Raw genomic sequence first — 19,971 nt, 5'->3', positions numbered from 1 at the left:
CTTTTTGTCCCAAGGCTCAGGGTCCCCACCCAGCCTGTACTGGGTGTTGGGGGAAGCCCTGACCCCCCCATACCCCCTTACCAGGCTCTCCTGTAGGCTGTCAGACGCCGACTCCCCCTTCTCCCCCTTGAGGCCGTCAGCGCCCTGCAGGACGACATGGCCTGTGAGTCCTTTGTGTCCAGCACCTATCTCACCACCCACGGTGCTTAGTGACCTCCCTTCCTTCCCCCACGTGGCTTCTGAGGGCAGTCATCAGTTAGCTGTTGCAACTGAAAAGTCTTTCCTAGATCCACGTACCACGCCCTGGGTGGTGAGCAGCGGGGGCTTTAGAGAGCACCTGAGCAGCCGCACAGATTGTTTTCCTGGGGTACAGGGAGCAACCAGGGGCTCTGAAGCAAAGACCCCGGGGTCAAACCCCAGTGCCCCCTCTAGCCCGGTGATCATCAGGGATGGACAGTGGATGTGTCCCAGTGGTGGCGTAACACCTGGTGGCTCTTCCAGTTGGGCCACAAAAGCAACAAAAATGATGAGGACAACGGTGGGTATTTGCTGTGTGACAGCCACCACTGTCAGCCCAGCCACAAATGCTCTTGAGGGAGGGGAATGATCCCCCCAACTTTGGAGGTGAGAAAACCGAGTCCCCAGGAGGTTAGGTTGCTCGCCGAGGGTTCCAGTCAGCCAGGACGGAGATGGATGCAAACTTGGGCAGTTTAGGTCAAGCACGTGGCATAACCACCTGGCCAACGTGCTCCCATGGCCACACCTCCTGATTTTACCTGCCATCTGAGGCAGGTGGAAGGCTTCTTCCAGATGAAGAAGTGGAGGCTGGGAGAGAGGAGGACAGCGCTGGCCCAGAGCCTAGAGTGTCCCCGGCCGGCTGGGCACTGAGACCACAGGGGCTGTCAGGGGCACGCCCTGGCCTCCCCACAGCATGGGGGGCACACAGTCACCTCAGGGCTTCCACACAGGAGGCGTAATGTGTGGCCCAGCCCAGCCACATACCGGGAGGCCGGACAAGCCCATCTCGCCTGCTTCCCCTTTAAGTCCCGCTGGCCCAGGCTCTCCTGGGTCTCCTTTGTGTCCTTTGGGACCCTGAAAGCCACAAGAACAAGGGATGAGTGGGGCTCAGGAGGTCCCCTCCCTTCCTCACCCCAGCAGGTCCCCAGAGCTCAGTTCGTGGTAGGGCCCCACTTTCTCTTTGTGGGGCCCCACCTCCATAGTGGCTGGAGCCTTAGCTGAATGCAGTGGGTGTGGGGGTGGGGCGCAAAACCACTCCTGGCTCATTGCATCTGGGTGCGGGCACCGCAGGGCAGGGGCCGGGGCAGATGGGTGGAGCATGTGAACCTGGAGCTGCCCCTCTGGGGGCATTCATGGGGCCAGCTCTGTGCTCACATCTCAGAAGCTAGTGGTGGGACTCCCCACCCCCACAAACTCTTCCAGCCACCGAATCCCTCCATTCAACCAATTACGTAATGTCCAGGATGAGACACACACTGCGGACCCAGCGGGAAAGACTCACCCTCAAATAGCAAGTGACCCCACGAATATGCTTACGTCTGTATAGAATATCACACACACACACACACACTCTCACTCAACTCACACAACACACACACACTCTCACGCTCACTCAACTCACACACACTCACACACGACACACACACACTCACCACACACACACACACTCAACTCACACACACACTCTCGCATACACACACACACTCTCTCTCTCTAGAATTGGGGCAATACCTACGATGCTCTTAGCCTTTGTGGCTTTTCACTACGTGCCACGCACTGCACTGAGTGTTCTCCATACACAGAGTTACTCAGCCCTGCCTGAGAGCGGGCAACTTGCCTGGGGCCTGAGGGCAGACCAGGGTTTGCACACAGGCAGCCTGGTGCCAGAATCCATGATTTTTGCCTCTCTCACACATGGTCTTTCTCTAACTCTGTGCACACATGCACACGCACGCACGCGCACGCACACACACACACACACACAGCCCAATACCAGGCACTGGCATCACCAAGGACATGAAAGGCCCAGAGACCTTCTCTCCATCGATTCCTGGGGCACCGGGCAATCCAAGCTCGCCCTGGAAGGGAAGAGATGGCAAGAGGGGTTATGCCTTCCTTTCCTAGAGAGGTGTCAGCAGCCAGAGGGCCAGGACACACTATGCACCCGGCCCAGGGTGGGTCTTTGCTGTTGGACCTCTAGCTGTGCCAGGACCCACCGCCTCCTCTTTCCTCAGCCCATCACGAGCAGATGTAGCCCATGCCTATCACCTGTAAGTTGTTATGTCACAGATTCAGGCGCTGAGGCTTGGAGGGTTAAGTGACTGGCTTCAGGCCACAGAGCCCAGGAACAACGATGCTGGGACCAGATCTGCCTGACTTCAAAGCTGTTGGCTCTTTCTCTTGAGACAAATGGGCAGGATGCAAACGAATGGTGCAGGCCACAGGGTGTGCATAGCTGTCCACCTGCCAGACTGGTGTGCTGTCACAGGGGGTGGGTTTTCAGTTCTTTATTTTTAGCTGGTGCATATTTATAAAACACTACACCCAACAGCAGCTAGATATACATTTAATTTGTGTGCATATAAAACATTCAACAAGAAAGAACACTTTGTTTGACTCTAAAACAAGTTTTAATACATTAAAAAGATCAATATTGTATTAAAAAGAGTATGTTTTGGCTGGGCATGGTGGTTCACACCTGTAATCCCAGCACTTTGGGAGGCTGAGTTGGGTGGATCACCTGAGGTCAGGAGTTTGAGACAGCCTGGCCAACATGGTGAAACCCCCTCTCTACTAAAAATACAAAAAGTAGCTGGGCTTGGTGGCACAGTCCTGTAATACCAGCTACTTGGGAGGCAGAGGCAGAAGAATTGCTTGAACCCGGGAGACAGAGGTTGCAATGAGTTGAGATGGTGCCACTGAACTCCAGCCTGGGCAAAAGAGCAAGACTCCGTCTCAAAAAAAAAAAAAAAAAAAAAAAAAAAAGAATATGTTCTCTAACCGCAAGATAATTTTTTTTTTTTTTTTTTTTTTTGAGACAGAGTCTTGCTGTGTCTCCCAGGCTGGAGTGCAGTGCCACAACCTGGACTCACTACAAGCTCCACCTGCTGCGTTCAAACAATTCTTCTGCCTCAGCCTCCTAAGTAGCTGGGATTACAAGCGTGCACAACCACGCCCAGCGGATTTTTGTATTTTTAGCAAAGATGGTGTTTCACCATATTGGCCAGGCTGGTCCTGAACTCCTGACCTTGTGATCCACCCGCCTCCACCCCCCAAAGTGCTGAGATTACAGGCGTGAGCCACGGTAATCTTAATTAAATAAGAAATTAATAAAATATCTGGTCAGCTGGATACAGGAAGTATGAAAAATCTAAAACAAAAAAGCAAGATATCTGGAAAAACATCTCCAAGTATTTCTAAATCCCCAAGTATTTCTAAATAATCCATGAATAAATCAAAAGAGAGCTTAGAAATTATGTTGAACTGAATAAAAATAAAATTCAACATATCAAGGTTTGTAGGATGCAGCTAAAGCAGTGCTTATAGGAAAATCTATAGCTTTAAAAAAAGTTTTAGATTCAGGGGGTACATGGGCAGGGTTGTCACATGGGATTGCACGATGCTGAGGTTTGGGCTTCTAATGATTCTGTCACCCAAGTAGTGAACATAGCACCTGATAGGTAGTTTTTCAACCCTTGTCCTCCCCCTTCCTCCCTTTTGGAATCTCCAGTATTTATTATTCCTATCTTTGTGTCTGTGTGTACCCAATGTTTAGCTTCCACTTTTAAGTGAGAACATGCAGTATTTGGTTTTCTTTTCTTTTCTTTCTTTCTCCTTCCTTCTTTCCTGTCTTTCTTTCTGTATTTCTTTCTTTCTTTCTTTTTTGAGACAGAGTTTTGCAATCTTGGCTCACTGCAACCTCCGCCTCCCAGGTTCAAGCGATTCTCCTGCCTCAGCCTCTCAAGTAGCTGGGATTACAGGCATATGCCACCATGCCTGGCTAATTTTTTGTATTTTTAGTAGAGACAGAGTTTCACCATGTTGGCCAGGCTGGTCTCAAACTCCTGACCTCAGGTGATCCACCTGCCTCGGCCTCCCAAAGTGCTGGGATTTACAGGTGTGAGCCATCACACCCAGCCCATTTTCTTTTCTGTATTAATTCACTTAGGATAATGGCCTCTGGCTGCATCCATGTGGTTGTAAAGGACATGATTTCATTCCTTCCTACAGCTGCATGAATTTTCAGTTTAAATGTATGAATGAGGCTTCCCAGGGAAATCTCCCAGAGTAGATAGAACCCAGGAAGAAGGCACTCAGCCTGGGAGCCCAGGCCCTTTCTCTGAGCTCCCAGAAGCCAGGCCAGGACACCTGGAGGGAAGTGGAAGAGGGTCACAGAGCAGACAGGAAGCGGGAGGTGGGCCCTGGAGACAAATGCTTGGGGGACCACACAGCTGCATCTGCACTGACCTTGGCTCCAGGGATCCCTGGTGGTCCTGGGGGCCCCTGTGGCCCGGGAGGCCCCTGTGTGTGAAAGTGAAGCCAGTCAGTGTCATTGGTTAGGCAGGGCCTCCCTTCACTGCCCACCCAGCTCCCCACCTGGAACCAAATCCCTGTCCAGCTGAGCTGAGCAGGGGCAGGGTCCTCAGGGACTGCGTCTTCCCCAGTCAGGTCAGGCCACACTGTGCAAGGCTTTATCTGGCCGCCCAGGCTTGGGGGAGGCCAGGAGGTGGCACCCAGCATTTGACAAGACACCAGTGTCTGCTGCCATGGACGGCCCTCTGCCCCAATCCAGATTTCTTCACGACATTCCCCTGCTCAAGATCTTGCTTTGGCTCCCTATTGCCTCTCGAAGCAAGCTTAAATCCCCTGCTGGCATTTAAGGCCTGCCAAGAATGACATCCCCAATGGTGGCCCAGCACCACCGTCTCTGACTGTCCTATGAGCTCTCTGACCTTCTGGCTCCGCTGCCTGCCATCCGCTGGGCCTAGGGAGTTCCTTAGTCTTGCAGGTAGGGGTGGGGTCTCCGGTGTTCCCAGGTCCGACCCCACTCTCAAGCTCCTGTCCTGATCCAGGCTTTCTGCAGGCTACCTGCCACCAGGGCCCAGCTGGCCCCTGCTCAGCCTCCACACTCCCCTCCCCTCCCTTCCGAAAAACTGCACCCCACCCAGCCCCTGCCCCACAAGCTCTAGGTTTCTCCCCTCTTGCCTCCCTATCCTGCGCCCTTCTTGTTGGTGTCCCATTGAGATGTCCCTGGCCTCCATCTCATGTACCCTCCTCTAGGCCCAGGCCCAGGACCTCCCTACCTGGGGTCCCCCTGCTCCCTGCTCCCACATCCGCTTTCGTTCACTGTCCATATCATTCCCTAGCTAGCCTTCCCCCAATATGTTTTTATTTTTTATTTTTATTTTTTGAGATGGAGTTTCCCTCTGTTGCCCAGCCTGGAGTGCAGAGGTGCGATCTCGGTTCACCACAACCTCTGCCTCCCGGGTTCAAGCGATTCTCCTGCCTCAGCCTCCCGAGTAGCTGAGACTACAGGCATGCACCACCATGCCCAACTAATTTTTGTATTTTTAGTAGAGATGGGGTTTCACCATGTTGGCCAGGCTGGTCTCGAACTCCTCACCTCGTGATCCATCTGCCTCGGGCTCCCAAAGTGCTGGGATTACAGGCGTGAGCCACCGTGCCCGGCCGTGTTATTTTTTTAACATCATCCCCTGCATGGACTATGGCTGCCTGCTGCCCATCAAATTGAGTCAGCATCTCAGTCTGGCATCCAAAGTCCATCTCTGGCTGGGCGTGGTGGCTCATGCCTATAATCCCAGCACTTTGGGAGGCCGAGGTGGGCGGATCACTTGAGATCAGGAGTTTGAGACGAGCCTGGCCAACATGGTGAAACCCCGTCTCTACTAAAAATACAAAAATTAGTCGGGCATGGTGGCATGCCTGTAGTCCCAGCTACTTGGGAGGCTGAGGCAGGAGAATTGCTTGAACCTGGGAGGCGGAGGTTGCAGTGAACCGAGATCACACCCAGCCTGGGTGACAAGAGTGAAACTCCATCTCAAAAACAAAAACAAAAGTTCATCTCCCAACTCCCTGCACTCATAGGGCTTCTCCCACAAGGCTCTGTCAGCCTGGGACACACCATGCATGCGCCTGCCGTCTGGGCCATGCCACGCCACGCCACGCCACACCATGCATGCCTGGGGGTGGGTGCCACAGTTCCTGCCAACTTGTACTTCCCCAAAGCCTGTGGGAGATAACTGGAAGTGATGTTCAGGTGGGGCCAGAGCCCCCGTCCCAGTCTGGTCTCTGGTGACCACTCGTTCCTCACCCACTTCCCTTCTGGGGTACCCATGAGCTGCTGGCACCCAGTGCCTCTCTCCACTGGTGGTAAGTCCCAAGTTTACCAGCAACTGGGCTGGGAGGTCACACATCTCTCAAGGCTGCGGGGGCAGAGCTTGCCACTCTCATCCTCCCTGTGACATCATTAGAAGACCTAGCCCTCCAGCCTGTGTCCTCTGAGAAGGTCCCAGGAGACACTGGTGGGACCAGACCCCAGGAAATGCTCTGCCTCCTGCCCCGAGCGGGAGATTCCCTTTTTGACTTGGCCTCTAGGGAGCTCGGGGCCACGTGGGCCACATTCACAGGGGCTCTCTGAGGCGGGTCTTGGCATAGCCCTGGTTTCCACAGTGGGTGCCTAGTAACACTTGGGGTCTTTGTGCTAAGCTGCCTCTCGTCCCTTGTGTAAAAAAGTACAGGATTAATCACAAAGGGAGTGATTATTCTCTAAGGAAAATCATATCTAAGGCACATTCTGGTCCCACCAGGAACACTACCTTGAGGGCATCCAAGATCCTGCCATCATAGTCGATCACCACTGTGTCTCCCTGCTCGCCCTTGAGGCCTGGGGCACCCTGAGGCAGGAAGAAGAGTAAGAATTTCAGGGAAGAGCTACACTGAGGGGGGGTGAAGTGGCAGCTGTCCCTGCATCACACCCAGAGAGAAAGCAATGGAAGAGCCTTGTCACCCAGGCCACACGCATGCCCTTCCCCAGGGTGGATCCCAGCATGGGCGGGAAGGGGAGGCAGGCCCTGGGGCCAGCTGAGGGACCTGTTTCCACCTGGTCTGACGGGCGGCTGTAATTGCCCTCATGTGGGCGTTCAGGCCCGACCCCTGAGTTCTCAGGGGAAAATGGAAAGCCTGATTTTGATGCGACGCTCTTTAGATTTTTAAATGTTGGCAACAAACAGAAAAGCCCCAAACCCTCCAAAACACAAAGACATGAGCAGGCTGGATCTGGCCCCGGTGCCTCCACTTCCCAGCCTCTGGTAGAGGCTTCACACGCCATGCACCCGCACGACTATTCCCGCCTGGTTACAGGTGCACGTCAGCATGCCCATGCCCATGCTGCACACTCATTGTGCACACTCACACGTGCATGCATGGCTGCTGGCCAGCCCTTCCCTTGTGAACCTCACTTCCCCACCTAGGCTGCTCTTTGCTTGGGGTACTGTGAAGGCTCGGGAGCACTTTGGTCCGGACCCTAGCCAATCCCTTGTGCAGCCTGGAGACCCTTGCCTGGGCCTCATTTGCCAGCCCTCCCCCGTCCCCAGTCACAGCCTGCCCAGAATTGCCTGGCTCACTGGCTGCCTAATCCAACCCGCTCCCGCTCCCCACCACCTGCATAGCCAGGCGGGGGCTCTGATCCATTTTTTTTGGAGGAAGAAGCCAGCCTCTGGGAGCATGAGGAGAGAGAGCCGAGGCCAGGATCCCGGACATCACCCTAAAGGTAAGGTATGTTGATAGGGGCTGGTTACAAAAGATCTGGGGTGGGCTGGGGCGCTGTGCTCCTGGTGGCAGGGACAAACCTCCCTGTGGGGTGGGGAAAAGGCAAGGCCTGGCCCACTGCGGCAGGATCAGGCATACGACAAACGGAGGACCTGTGTCTGAATACATAAAGAATTTAGATGGACATGCGCTCCAGGGGACCGAGAGAGATCTGGCTTCGTAATAGCAGGTCGGGACTCTTATTTTTATGCCTCCATATTTGAACATTTTACCCAAAAAAAGCACGTACTATGAATTTTCAAAAATCACTAATAAATGAGTTTAAAAAGTAAAATACTCCCAGTTCCTGTAGCTCCACTGCTCCTCTGGGGTCTCTGTGGGGACAGGGGCTTCTGAAGCTATGGGGACCCTAGATCTCATCCCTGAGGCCTCGCCTGAGAGGTGGCAGCTTACCCGGGGCCCTGCAGCTCCATCCGTGCCTCGGTGGCCAGGCTCCCCCTGTGGAGACATGCAGTTGCAGCCAGAGGTGCAGCTGTGAAGCCAAAACATGCCTCCCACGACCCTGCCCCCAGTCCCCTCTTCCCAGGAGGGCCCAGGGCCCGAGTGCTAGAGCCCTAACAGCCGAATGTGTGAGAACAGCACTCCAGGAACGGAGCTCCTCCAGGGGCCTGCGAGACCCTCCTCTGACATCACTTTCTATAGAGGTGGGGACGCTGGTGTCCAGTAGCCTGAGGCTGCATGGTGAGTTGGCCACAAAGCTGGGCACCAGTGGAGGCCTTGCCACTCACCCAGATTCACCACCGCTGCCCCCACACCAGCTTCTGACAGTGCTGAAGGAGACCCCTGGGTCAGGCCCTCCTGGGACTTAAAAGGGCAAATTAGAGCTGAAACCACATCTCCCACTCCCGACTGGGTGAAGGTCTGAGCGGAGCCCGCAGGCACCAGAGCAGCAAGCTCTCATGTCACCTTTGGTCCTGGGGCACCGTCCATGCCATTCTCTCCCCGAGGTCCCACGCTCCCTGGCTCGCCCTGAAATAGAAACAGCTGCAGCGAGAGCAAGTGCGAGACGGCACGTGGCGGGTGCCTTTGGGGGGCGGGGGGTGCCTTGGGGCTGCCTGAAGCGTTGCCATTAGGCCTCCTAGCAAATTGTTACTGAGTCCATGGGGGGTGTGGGCGGATGGACCTCAGGGCTCTCCCTGGCCCAGGGGACTCAGGACCACGGCTGCCACCTTCTGGTGTGGGCCTTGGCACTTACTTGGGGCAGCTCAGGGGCTCAAGGGACATTTTGGAGACTGGCTGGCCAGGATTTGGTGGCTGCTGCGAGGGGTTGGGGGAGCAAGGCGTGAGGATGACACCTAGTTCCTGGCTTGGGGACAAGGCAGAGAGTGAGGCCCCCTGAGATGGAAACAAGAGGGCTTGAGGGAGTGAGGGAGGCATGCCGCCCAGGTGAGACGCTGGGCCTGTTGTGTGGTGGGGCCGGGCCTTCCTCTGCCTCTCTCCGGCCTGCGCTGGACACTGGCCTAGGACCCCGTGGTGCCAAAGGCACAGGGTAGGGGCTTCACCAGGCAGACGGGAACCATGGGAGGTGGAGGCAGGGGGCCACGAGGGGAGGGGCAGATCCTCACCTTGGGCCCTGGTGGTCCAGGGAGCCCTGGTGGTCCGGGCTGGCTTGGTGTCCCATCGTCGCCCTGAGGAGAGGACACCTAGGGCTTGCTGGTCAGACCCTCGGGTGGCCAGTGGGCCCCTCCCTCCTCTGGACTTCCCAGCACACCAGTCTGCTCCTGGCACCTGCACTGGCACACAGTACCAGGCAGCTCCTCCCCACCCTCCTTGCCCCTCCAGGGCAGGGGTGGGGTCAGACTCATCTCTGTGTGTCCCCTGTCCCCACCAGCCCAGGGCTGGCATTTGCAGAAAGAACGGACAGGCAGGTGAATGGGGGTACATCCATCCATTCATTCCCCCTGTGGGCCAGGCAGCTGAGGCCCCTGCTCAGGTGGAGTCAGAGGAGGCCAAGGAAAATGTTCAAATAAATACAAGGTTGGCTGGCACGGCGGCTTGCGCCTTAATCCCAGCACTCTGGTAGGTCGAGGCGGGAAGACTGCTTGAGCCCAGGAGTTTGTGGCTGTAGTGCCCCATGATGGCACCTGTGAATAGCCATTGCACTCCAGCCTGGGCAACAGGGCAAGACTCCATCTCTACAAAAACCAGAAAATAAAAAATTAGCCAGGCATGGTGGCACACGCCTGTAGTCCCAGCTATTTGACAGGCTGAGGTGGGAGAATTGCCTGAGGCTGTAGGGAGCTGTGATCATGCCACTGCACCACAGCTTGGGTGACAGAGTGAGATCCTGTCATGCATATATATACATGCAAATAAATTCTAGGCACCATGTCAGGAAGTGGAGTAATGTTGAGAGGAGAAGAGGATGGCATGGTGGTGAGGGACGGCAGGGAGGGCTTGTTTCAGCAGGTGGCCAGGGAAGGTCTCCTGGAAGATGGGAGAGGTTTTTTTTTTTTTTTTTTTGTAAGACGAGTCTCGCTCTTCTGCCCAGGCTGGAGTGCAGTGGCGCAATCTCGGCTCACTGCGAGCTCTGCCTCCGGGTTCACGCCATTCTCCTGCCTCAGCCTCCTGAGTAGCTGGGACTACAGGTGCCCGCCACCACACCCGGCTAATTTTTTGCATTTTTAGTAGAGACGGGGTTTCACCGTGTTAGCCAGGATGGTCTCGATCTCCTGACCTCGTGATCTGCCCACCTCGGCCTCCTAAAGTGCTGGGATTACAGGTGTGAGCCACCACGCCCGGTCTGGTTTTTTGGTTTTTGAGACAAGGTCTCGCTCTGTTATCCAGGCTGGAGTGCAGTGGCACAATCATAGCTTACTATAGCCTCGACCTCCCGGGCTCAAGCGATCCTCCCACCTCAGCCTTGGAAGTAGCTGGGATTACAGATGCATGCCACTGCACTTGGCTAATATTTTTGATTTTTAGTAGAGATGAGGTCTTGGTGTATTGTCCAGGGTGGTCTTTTTTTTTTTTTTTTTTTTTTTTTGAGACGAGTCTCACTCTGTCGCCCAGCAGGTTGGAGTGCAGTGGCGCAATCTCGGCTCACTGCAACCTTCGCTTCCTGGGTTCAAGTGATTCTCCAACCTCAGCCTCCAGAGTAGCTGGGATTACAGGTGCCTTTGACCATGCCTGGCTAATTTATTTTTGTATTTTTAGTAGAGATGGGGTTTTGCCATGTTGGCCAGGCTGGTCTTGAACTCCTGATCTCAAGTGATCCTTCTGTCTTGGCCCCCTAAAGTGCTGGGATTGCAGGCGTGAGCCAGTGCGCCTGCTGGCCTTGGGGGAGGGTTTTGCTGAGAGCTGAATGAGGTGAAGGAGGAGGCTGGCTCAGGAGAGGAGGCCGGGGAGGATAATGCTCATTCAGTGGTTTCAAGCTTGAGCTCACATCAGTGGCACCAGGGGCTAGTCAAACAAACTCTGGCCCCACCCCAGTCTCTGATTCAGTGGGTCTGGTGGGCCCCAGGACCACACTTGAGAACGAGCGCCCCGGCCCTGAAGTGGGCATGAATTTCATGTGTTTGAGGAAGGCAAAGAATGAGTGAGTGAATAAATGAATGAATGAAATGAATTCTGGCCTCACGGAGAGTGAGGACAGGGCAGCCACCTGCAGTGAGGGCTCAGGTCTGGCGAAGAGAAGGCCGCCTGCCCTGTGGGTTGGCGCCAACCCCATCCCGTCCCCACCCCCATCCCCATTCCGTCCTAGCCCCTGCCCTTCTCTCCAGCCACTTCCCAACACTGACCCGGAAGCTCCTCCATCGGCCCATCTCACCTTCTTTCCAGGTACTCCAGGCTCACCCTGGGGGAGGCAATGGGGAGTTCAAGAGCAAGGTCAAAACCACAGGAGTGTGGCCAAGACCCCAGACCTCTTGTTTCTCGGGTAGAAGTGGCACTGATGACCCATACCCAGGGGCAGCCCAGAGACCCCTGAACACTTCAGAGGGCTGCGGCGGACAGTCTTGAATTCCACTTCTGAGCCACTTACTCCCAAGCTCAGTGACCCTGGGCAAGGCACTGTTCGTGAAAGTGGAGAGGTGACTCCTGCAGTCTCAGAGGGCTTTGGAGGATGAGGCACTGGTGAAGCAAGCTCTTTCCATCCTTCCTCCTCAGGCCAGAGGCTCCGTCTCCGTCAGGGAGGACCAGAGCCCACCTCCCCACCCACACCCTCCCCAAAGAGAGCAAAAATGAAAGAGCTGGCATCTGCAGAGGCTGGACAAGCTAACATGGTGGGAAACCACGTCCACATGAAAACCTGCACATGGATGCTGACATCAGCTTTACTCAAAACTGCCAAAACCTAGAAGCAGCCAACAAGTCCTTCAGTCGGTGAGTGGGGAAATAAACTGTGGCTTATCATTAAATAGGTAATAAACCCAGACATGGACTATCATTCAGTGCTAAAAAGGAATGAGCTGTCAAGCCATGAAAAGACATGGATGAAAGGTCAATGTGTATTACTAAGTGAAAGAAGCCGATCTGAAAAGGCCACACACTGTCTGATTCCAACTAGATGACACTCTGGGAAAGGCAAAACTATGGAGATAGTGAAAAGAGATCAGTGGTGGCCGGGCACGGTGGCTTATGCCTGTAATCCCAGCACTTTGGGAGGCTGAGGTGGGTGGATCACCTGAGGTCAGAAGTTCGAGACCAGCCTGACCAACGTGGTGAAACCCCATCTCTACTAAAAATACAAAATTAGCCAGGCGTGGTGGCGGACGCCTGTAATCCCAGCTACTTGAGAGGCTGAAGCAGAAGAATCGCTTGAAACCAGGAGGCAGAGGTTGCAGTGGGCTGAGATTGTGCCATTGCACTCCAGCCTGGGCAACAAGAGTGAGACTCCATCTCAAAAAAAAAGATAAAAGATCAGTGGTGTCAGGGGCTAGGGAGAACGAGGGATGAACAGGCAGAGAACAGAGAATGTTTAGGGCAGGGTAAATACTCCATGATACCACCGTGGTGGATACTTGTCAACACACATTTGTCCAAATCCAGAGTGTACCACAGCAAGAGTGAACCCTAATGTAAACTGTGGCATCTGGGTGATGGTGATCTGTCCATGCAGGTGAATTATCTGTAACAAGTGGGGATGTTCACAGTGGGGGAGGGGGATATGGAAACTCTGTACTTTCTGTTTAGTTTTGTTGTGAAACAAAAACTGTCCTAAAAATAAAATCTATTTGGGCCACAGGTACAGTGGCTTACACCTGTAATCCCAGCACTTTGGGAGGCCGAGGTGGGAGGATCACCTGAGGTCAGGAGTTCGAGACTAGCCTGACCAACATGGTGAAACCCCGTTTCTCCTAAAAATACAAAAAATTAGCTGGACATGGTGGCACACACCTGTTGTCCCAGCTACTCAGGAGGCTGAGGCAGGAGAATTGTTTGAACCCAGGAGTTGGAGGCTGCAGTGAGCTGTGATCGTGCCACTGCATTCCAGCCTAGGCGACAGTGAGACTCTGCCTCAAAAGAATAGAAAATAAAAAAAAAAAAGGAAAATCTATTTGAAACAAAAAAGCTAACATGTTTTATGATTCAACCCTCGCAAACTCAGTGTGAAAAAGGCAGGAAAGGTTTACTGTGCCTCCATTTAACAGATGAGTAAACTGAGGCCCAGAGAGATGCAGTAACTTGCCCATGGTCCAGGAATTTGATCTCCTGACTCTACTGCCTTGGCTTCACTGGGGCTGGGGGGGGACGAGATAGGAGGTGGTGGTGGGGGAGTCGATCCCACCAGATCTGGGGAGGGGCATGGGGAATGAGGAGTACTCACCTTGGGCCCTGGGGGTCCCTTTGGGCCCTGGAACAAGAGAAGGTGTTAAATGTCACACTGGAGGCTGCTCCTGGGCCTGTCCTTCTTAGCATCCTGGCTTTGTCAAAGGTGACACCAATCCCAGAGAGAAGCAGGCTGGGCTGCCCACCCTAGGCCTGACTCCTCAAGCCTGGGACAGCTTCTACATTAGGGCTCGGGTGGTGGCAAGTGGACCGCAGCCTCCGCACAGGAATGTGGAGTTACTGGAATCCCCCGGCTGGTGCCTCACCCAGCCATTTCCCCAGGGTGGGTGGAGGGGCAGGTGCACAGGGGTGCACACACATGCAGACATGTACATGCAGAGGTGCACGCACACACACACACACGTGCGCGTGACCCTGCTGTCGGCGTGTGTGGGATAGGGGCTTCCAGGTCTGGGAACCACGGTCCTGCCAGCCCAGGCCTCTGGAATGCCCTGGATACTGACCATCTCGCCGTCTTGTCCGGGCTCTCCTTTGGGGCCCTGAGGAAGTGTGAAGGGACAGCAGTGAGGGATGCAGGTTGTCACATTGAACTGAGCCCAAATCTCAGGCCAGACCGCAGGCTGAGGCTCTAAGTACATTATCTTATTTCATTCTCACCAAACCTGAAGAGCGAGTAACACTGTCCCCACTCCACACATGAGAACGTTAGGCTGGGGAAGCCACTGGCCTGGTGTGACAAGTAATGGATGAGCCAACTGAGCAGCTGTCCTGGGGGACCCTGGTGGCAGTTTGGTGGGGGGATCCATCTGACTGGGGGGGGAACCTGGTGGCAGTCTGGTGGGGGGATCCATCTGACTGGGGGGAACCTGGTGGCAGTCTGGTGGGGGGATCCATCTGACCTGGGGGGGACCTTGGCGGCAGTCTGGTGGGGGATCCATCTGACTGGGGGGGACCTTGGCGGCAGTCTGGTGGGGGATCCATCTGACTGGGGGGGACCTTGGCGGCAGTCTGGTGGGGGGATCCATCTGACTGGGGGGACCCTGGTGGCAGTCTGGTGGTGGTGTGGGCTCCACACTGAAGGGAAGGACAGACTGGGGTTTCTGGGTTAGGGAAAGGGGTAGTAGGATGGGGCCTGGCCTCCAGACTTTGGAGACCCTGGGAGGAAAGCTGAGGCTGAGATACTATTGGGGAGCACGAGGGGAGGGGCTGATAAAGGTCTGCAGAGACAGTGTCCCCAGAAGGGTCTCAGGCTCAGGGTTGAGTCAGGATTGGGACTGGGATTGCAACTAAGCTCAGCTTAGGGTCTCTGGGTCTGTCTGAGGTTAGAGTTAGGTTGGGAGTCAGGGTCAGAGTCTGTAAGGTTCAGAGTTAGGGTCTGAATTGGGGGCGTAGAGCAGGATTTGGGAATGAGTTAGAGGTCAAGGTCTTGATTGGGATCAGAGACCCAGTTAGTGTTAGATTTAAGGTTCGAATGGGATTAAGGGTCTGGGTTGAGGTTAGGGTTGGGTTTGGGTATGGGGTCAGGGTCAGGATCAGGATCTGAATTGGGGCTGGATCTCGGCTGGAGTTAAGTTTGGGCCCAGGTTTAGTGTCTGGATTGGGGTTAAGGCTGGCGTGGGGTCTGCACTAGAGATGGGGATGGGGATGGGGCTGGCTCTGGAATCAGGATTTGGGGTTTTGGTCAAGTCCTGGGTGGCCCAACTCCAGGCCCTCTCTTACCGCTGGGCCTTGTGCTCCCCTGGGGCCGTCTTTCCCAGTGTCGCCAGGAGGGCCCCGGGCCCCAGGAGGTCCAGGGGGCCCCGGAGGCCCAGCAGCTCCATCTTGTCCTTGGTCTCCCTGAAACAGATGGGGCTTGGCATGACTCTGAGGGGGAGGGGGTCCAGCCTCCAGAGAGAGGCTCCCTCAGATGGGCAGCCCCACGCCATCCCCTCCCCAGCCCTTGGGGCAGGCTCAAAGAGGGGGACTTTGTTATTTGGCCTTTTGCCACTTATTGGGGGCTGCACGAAGGAACAGTTCCCCATACCTTGGTGTAAGAGGCCCTACAGGACCTTTTACATGCCAAGGAATGTGCCAGCTCTCCAGCGCCTGAAGCCCAGATCCAAGGGGAGAGATGGCACACGCTGCATGTGGGAGAGGGCACGTGTGTCCAGCTGCCCCCTCTTCATTCTAGAATGGGGTCTGAGTGTCTCCTGAAGGACCTTCCTGGTTGGTCAACTCCTGCTTCATTTTAAGTATGGAGGGGCACTCTTGGGCATTTATCCTTGTTCGCAGCTGCTTTATTAGTAACAGCCCCAAACTGGAAACTAATCCGGAAGTCCTTCGGTAGGTGGAAGGTTAAGGAGCTGGAGTACATCCACATCATGGAACACAACTCCGCAATCAACCCAAAGGAACAGGCCACGAGACATGCAACACCTCAGATGCATCTCAGGAGAATTATGCTGAGTGAAAAAAGTCCATCTCAAAAGCTTAATACTGTGTGGTTGTATCTACGTAACACTCTTGAAATGGCGACATTAGAGAGAGGGACAGCCCATAATGGCTGCCAGGCATTAGGGATGGGGGGATGAAGGTGATTGTAACTACAAAAGAACAGCATGAGGGATCTTTGTGTGCTTACACAAATCAACAAGTGTGTTAAAATTGCACAGAACTAAACACACGAACGAGTGTGTGTACAGCTGGGGGCATCTGAATAAGGTTGGTGGATTGTATCAATGTCAATTTCCTCTTGTGAGATTGTACTACAGAGATGCAAGATGTCACCTCACCGTTGAGGGAGACTGGATGAAGGGTACACAGGTGTTATTCACTACACTTACATGTAAATCTACAATTATCTCAAAATAAAAGTAAAAAAAAAAAAAATGATGATGAAAGGCCACACAGTTTCTCTCATGCAGCACTAAATCCCCAACTTTAGAACTTGATGTTAGTACTGGGTCAGACCTCAGGCAGCCAGAGCCCCACCTCATGGCCCAACCAGAGAGGAAGGAAGATCACTGTGACTGGCTCCTACCCACTGCCCCAGCAGTGCCCACCCTGCACTGGCACAGGGTGGAGCCACAGGAACGGAGTATACCCAGGCCATGGTGCCAGTGGCTCCCAACCTTCTTGTAACAAAGAAAGGAAGACCTAGCACTAAGCTAGCAAGAATATCCCGAAGAGTTTTTTTTTTTTGAGATAGTCTCTCACTCTGTCGCCCAGGCTGGAGTGCAGTGGCGCAATCTTGGCTCACTGCAACCTCCGCCTCCCGGGTTCAAGCGATTCTCCCGCCTCAGCCTCCCGAGTAGGTGGGATTATTATTATTATTATTTGTATTTTTAGTACAGACGGAGTTTCACCATGTTGGCCAGGCTGGTTTCGAACTCCTGACCTCAAGTGATCTGCCCACCTTGGCGTCCCAAAGTGCTGGGATTACAGGCGTGAGCCACCGCACCCGGCTGAAGATGATCTTACTCAACCTTTGTGATGAGTCGGCCAGTTCACTGTTATTGTCCCATTTTACAGATGGAATGGCTGGGGTGGGGGATCATTTGCCCAGGGTTACAGAGCTAGGGAAGGCGGAGCCTCCTCTCACTGCCAAGGCACGTGGTCCCTTTGAGACACTTCTTTTCATCCACAGATGTTCCCTGATCTGAAATAGCTCACCTCTCTAGCAAACTGCACTTAACACAAATTCACTTGCTTTCCCAATTAAAAAATCAGCAGAAGTTCTCAACACCCGCCACTCAGGTCTTCCCCTCGGTCTGGCAGGGCCAGGGTCCTGATCAAAATGTTATAGCACCAGGCATGGGTGGTGATGGTGGCGGGTAATTCCTGTTTTAATTTGCACTGAAGCAGGAAGAATTTGAAGACACCCCCTTAGCTCCCTGCTGTTCCTTTTATAAAGGGCCTCAGGCTGAGAACTACTGGCCTGCACTCTACTTATTAAGGCAGAAAATGGGCCTGACACTGGAGCAGATCCTGGGAGAGGTTCTTCGGCTCTTTCCCGGCCAGCCCGCCTGCTCCTCTCTCAGGGACTGGATGGCTGAGGTCTAACCCTGCAAACGTGGGGTGAGTTGGGGGTAACACAGCAAGACATCAGGCCCAGACCCCTACTCAGCCAGTCTACCTTGAGGATCCGGCGATTGTACAGGTGACGGTCTCTACTTATAAAGCCCGGATTGAGCCGTGGGAAAACCATCTAGTCAGCAGATAGGTTGTGTGGTCAGAAAGGCAGGAAGGTGATTTGAAAAACCACAAGGCTTTTTGAAACCTGGAGGCAAAGCCACTTAACCAAGCCCAGAGAAAGGCAGTTAGGTGATCGGGTGTGCAGACTCCTTCTCCAAGGATGGCCGCTTACCAGCTGAGCGCCCACCAGCATCCACGCCACCTGCGGCCACGTGACGGCGCCATCACCCGGGGCTCCCGGCCTGGCTGCCTACAACCTCCCAAGAGAGCCTAACCCTTACCTGGGGGCCATGAGAGATAATGGCAATTGGAGTCTTAAGCCACTACTTTTTAAATTTTTTTTGGAGACAGAGTCTCGCTCTGTCGCCCAGGATGCAGTGCTGTGGTGCCATCTCATCTCACTGCAACCTCTGCCTCCCGGGTTCAAGCAATTCTCTTGCCTCAGCCTCTCGAGTAGCTGGGACCACAGGCGTGCACCTCCACATCCGGCTAATTTTTGTATTTTTAGTAGAGATGGGGTTTCACCATGTTGGTCAGGCTGGTCTCAAACTCCTGACCTCAAGTGATCCACCTGCCTTGACCTCCCAAAGTGCTAGGATTACAGGCATGAGCCACCTCGCCTGGCCATTAAGCCACTAAACTTGTGTGTGTGTGTGTTGGGGGGTGGTGTTCCCGATGACTGGGACGCTGGGACCATAGGGAGGGTCTCCGTGTGTGTGTGTGTGTGTGTGTGTGTGTGTGTGTGTGTTGGGGGTGGTGTTCCCGATGACTGGGACGCTGGGACCACAGGGAGGGTCTCCATGAGGAGGGTTGGGGGATTGGGAGGAGATCCACTCTTCATGACCTCTGGGCCTCAGGACTTCCAGTCTGTTGAAGAGAGGGCATCCCCTTTTGGAATATCAGCTCCACACACCCACCAGGAAGCAAGCAGAAGGATTTTTCTCAGCAGCTAAAACTCAGCACGAGCGCCCTTTCTTTGACTGCAGAGCAATCTCACCAGCTTTATGTGGCCGGCACAGAGCAGCTGTGTTCGTGGGGCTTGGCCTGGCCAGCCCCCTTCCCTGCTCCTGCTCCCAGCTCAGGGCCGCAGAGGTGCGGAGCGGACGCCCCGCCAGCCGTGACCACAAGCTGCAGCCCCGCTGTCTGCACTGCCACTCCCACTACCTTTTCATTCCCATAACAACCTCTTGGGGTGGGGGCTGTCCCCCCATTCACAGTTGAAGAAACTGAGTCTCAGAGAGCAAAGTGACTTGTTCAGGGGTCACTCAGCTGGCAGGTGGCAGAGCTGAGCTTTGAGCTCAGTTCTGCTGACCCCAGAGCCTTCCCTCTTTTTGGGGTGCCGGCTGTCCTCAGGCCGCTCAGTCTCCAGTCTGGGGTCACGTGCCAGTCCCACTGTCCAGCATCCACAGTGGTAAGCGTGGAGACCTGGCCATCTTCCAGAGACACTCCACCTGCGTAAGAGGTGGCAGCCCCACAACCCAGGTCCCTGGGGGCCTCCACCGGTGCTATGGGTGGGGAAGAGGCCTCTTGGCCTCTTTCTGTGATGAGCTGCAGGGAGCTGGGACCCACAAGCAGCACCAGTTATGCCTCATTATTACACAAAACAAACCATGTGGGCAGTGAGGGAGGTCACGCCTGGTTCTTACCCGGGGGCCAAAGTCTCCTGGTGCACCCTGGGAACAAAAGACAGGGAGAGGCATCACCACGGCTTTCATTGTTTCTTCACATTTCCCGTCGGGCATCTGTGCCCAGTGCTTCACAGACATGGTATGACTTAATTCTAACAAAAATAGCAGGCAGGCCCTACTTTTATTTCCATTTCCAATGAGGAAGCAGACACAGTGAGGCCACTTAACCTGCTCAAGGTCATACAGCTAGCAGATCCAGGGCTTGAAGGCAGGTGTTCCCTTATCTAGGGGGCAGCCCCAGCCATTCGAGGCCCTGGATATTGTGGAGCAGAGACAGCCCCTCCCACTGTGTCCTCTGCAAGGGATGGTAATGCGTAAATGTTGCTTTACACGGCCAAGTTTTGGGGCACCGCATTAAGCAGCAATAGACACCAAGACGCCAGTTCTTTCTGGTTTCAAAGCCCCTGATGGAATCACTTCTATGACGCGGTGGCATCAGCCAAGGCCGGAGGGAAGGTAATCAGGACACCTGCCAACTGCACTAGTCTGTCATCATTGACAAGAACACTGAGAC

At 54.5% G+C, this 19,971-nt stretch overlaps 1 protein-coding gene across 1 annotated transcript in view; it reads right to left on the bottom strand.

Moving 5' to 3' along the window:
* The window catches only part of COL23A1 (collagen type XXIII alpha 1 chain), a 353,888-nt gene that overhangs the window by 10,138 nt on the left and 323,779 nt on the right, over positions 1-19,971 (bottom strand). The window contains exons 8-20 of the mRNA XM_055285026.2: positions 19,416-19,442; positions 15,316-15,432; positions 14,100-14,135; positions 13,634-13,660; positions 11,636-11,662; positions 9,432-9,494; positions 8,773-8,835; positions 8,260-8,304; positions 6,855-6,932; positions 4,486-4,539; positions 2,052-2,096; positions 1,003-1,092; positions 82-144 (exon numbers count right to left, since the gene is read on the bottom strand). Coding sequence (XP_055141001.1) covers positions 82-144; positions 1,003-1,092; positions 2,052-2,096; positions 4,486-4,539; positions 6,855-6,932; positions 8,260-8,304; positions 8,773-8,835; positions 9,432-9,494; positions 11,636-11,662; positions 13,634-13,660; positions 14,100-14,135; positions 15,316-15,432; positions 19,416-19,442 — 735 coding nt within the window. The remainder of the gene's footprint in view (positions 1-81; positions 145-1,002; positions 1,093-2,051; positions 2,097-4,485; positions 4,540-6,854; positions 6,933-8,259; positions 8,305-8,772; positions 8,836-9,431; positions 9,495-11,635; positions 11,663-13,633; positions 13,661-14,099; positions 14,136-15,315; positions 15,433-19,415; positions 19,443-19,971) is intronic.

This window comes from Symphalangus syndactylus, chromosome 7 (assembly GCF_028878055.3).
Source record: "Symphalangus syndactylus isolate Jambi chromosome 7, NHGRI_mSymSyn1-v2.1_pri, whole genome shotgun sequence".
NCBI lineage: Eukaryota > Metazoa > Chordata > Mammalia > Primates > Hylobatidae > Symphalangus > Symphalangus syndactylus.
This window is presented reverse-complemented; position numbering and strand designations above follow the sequence as displayed.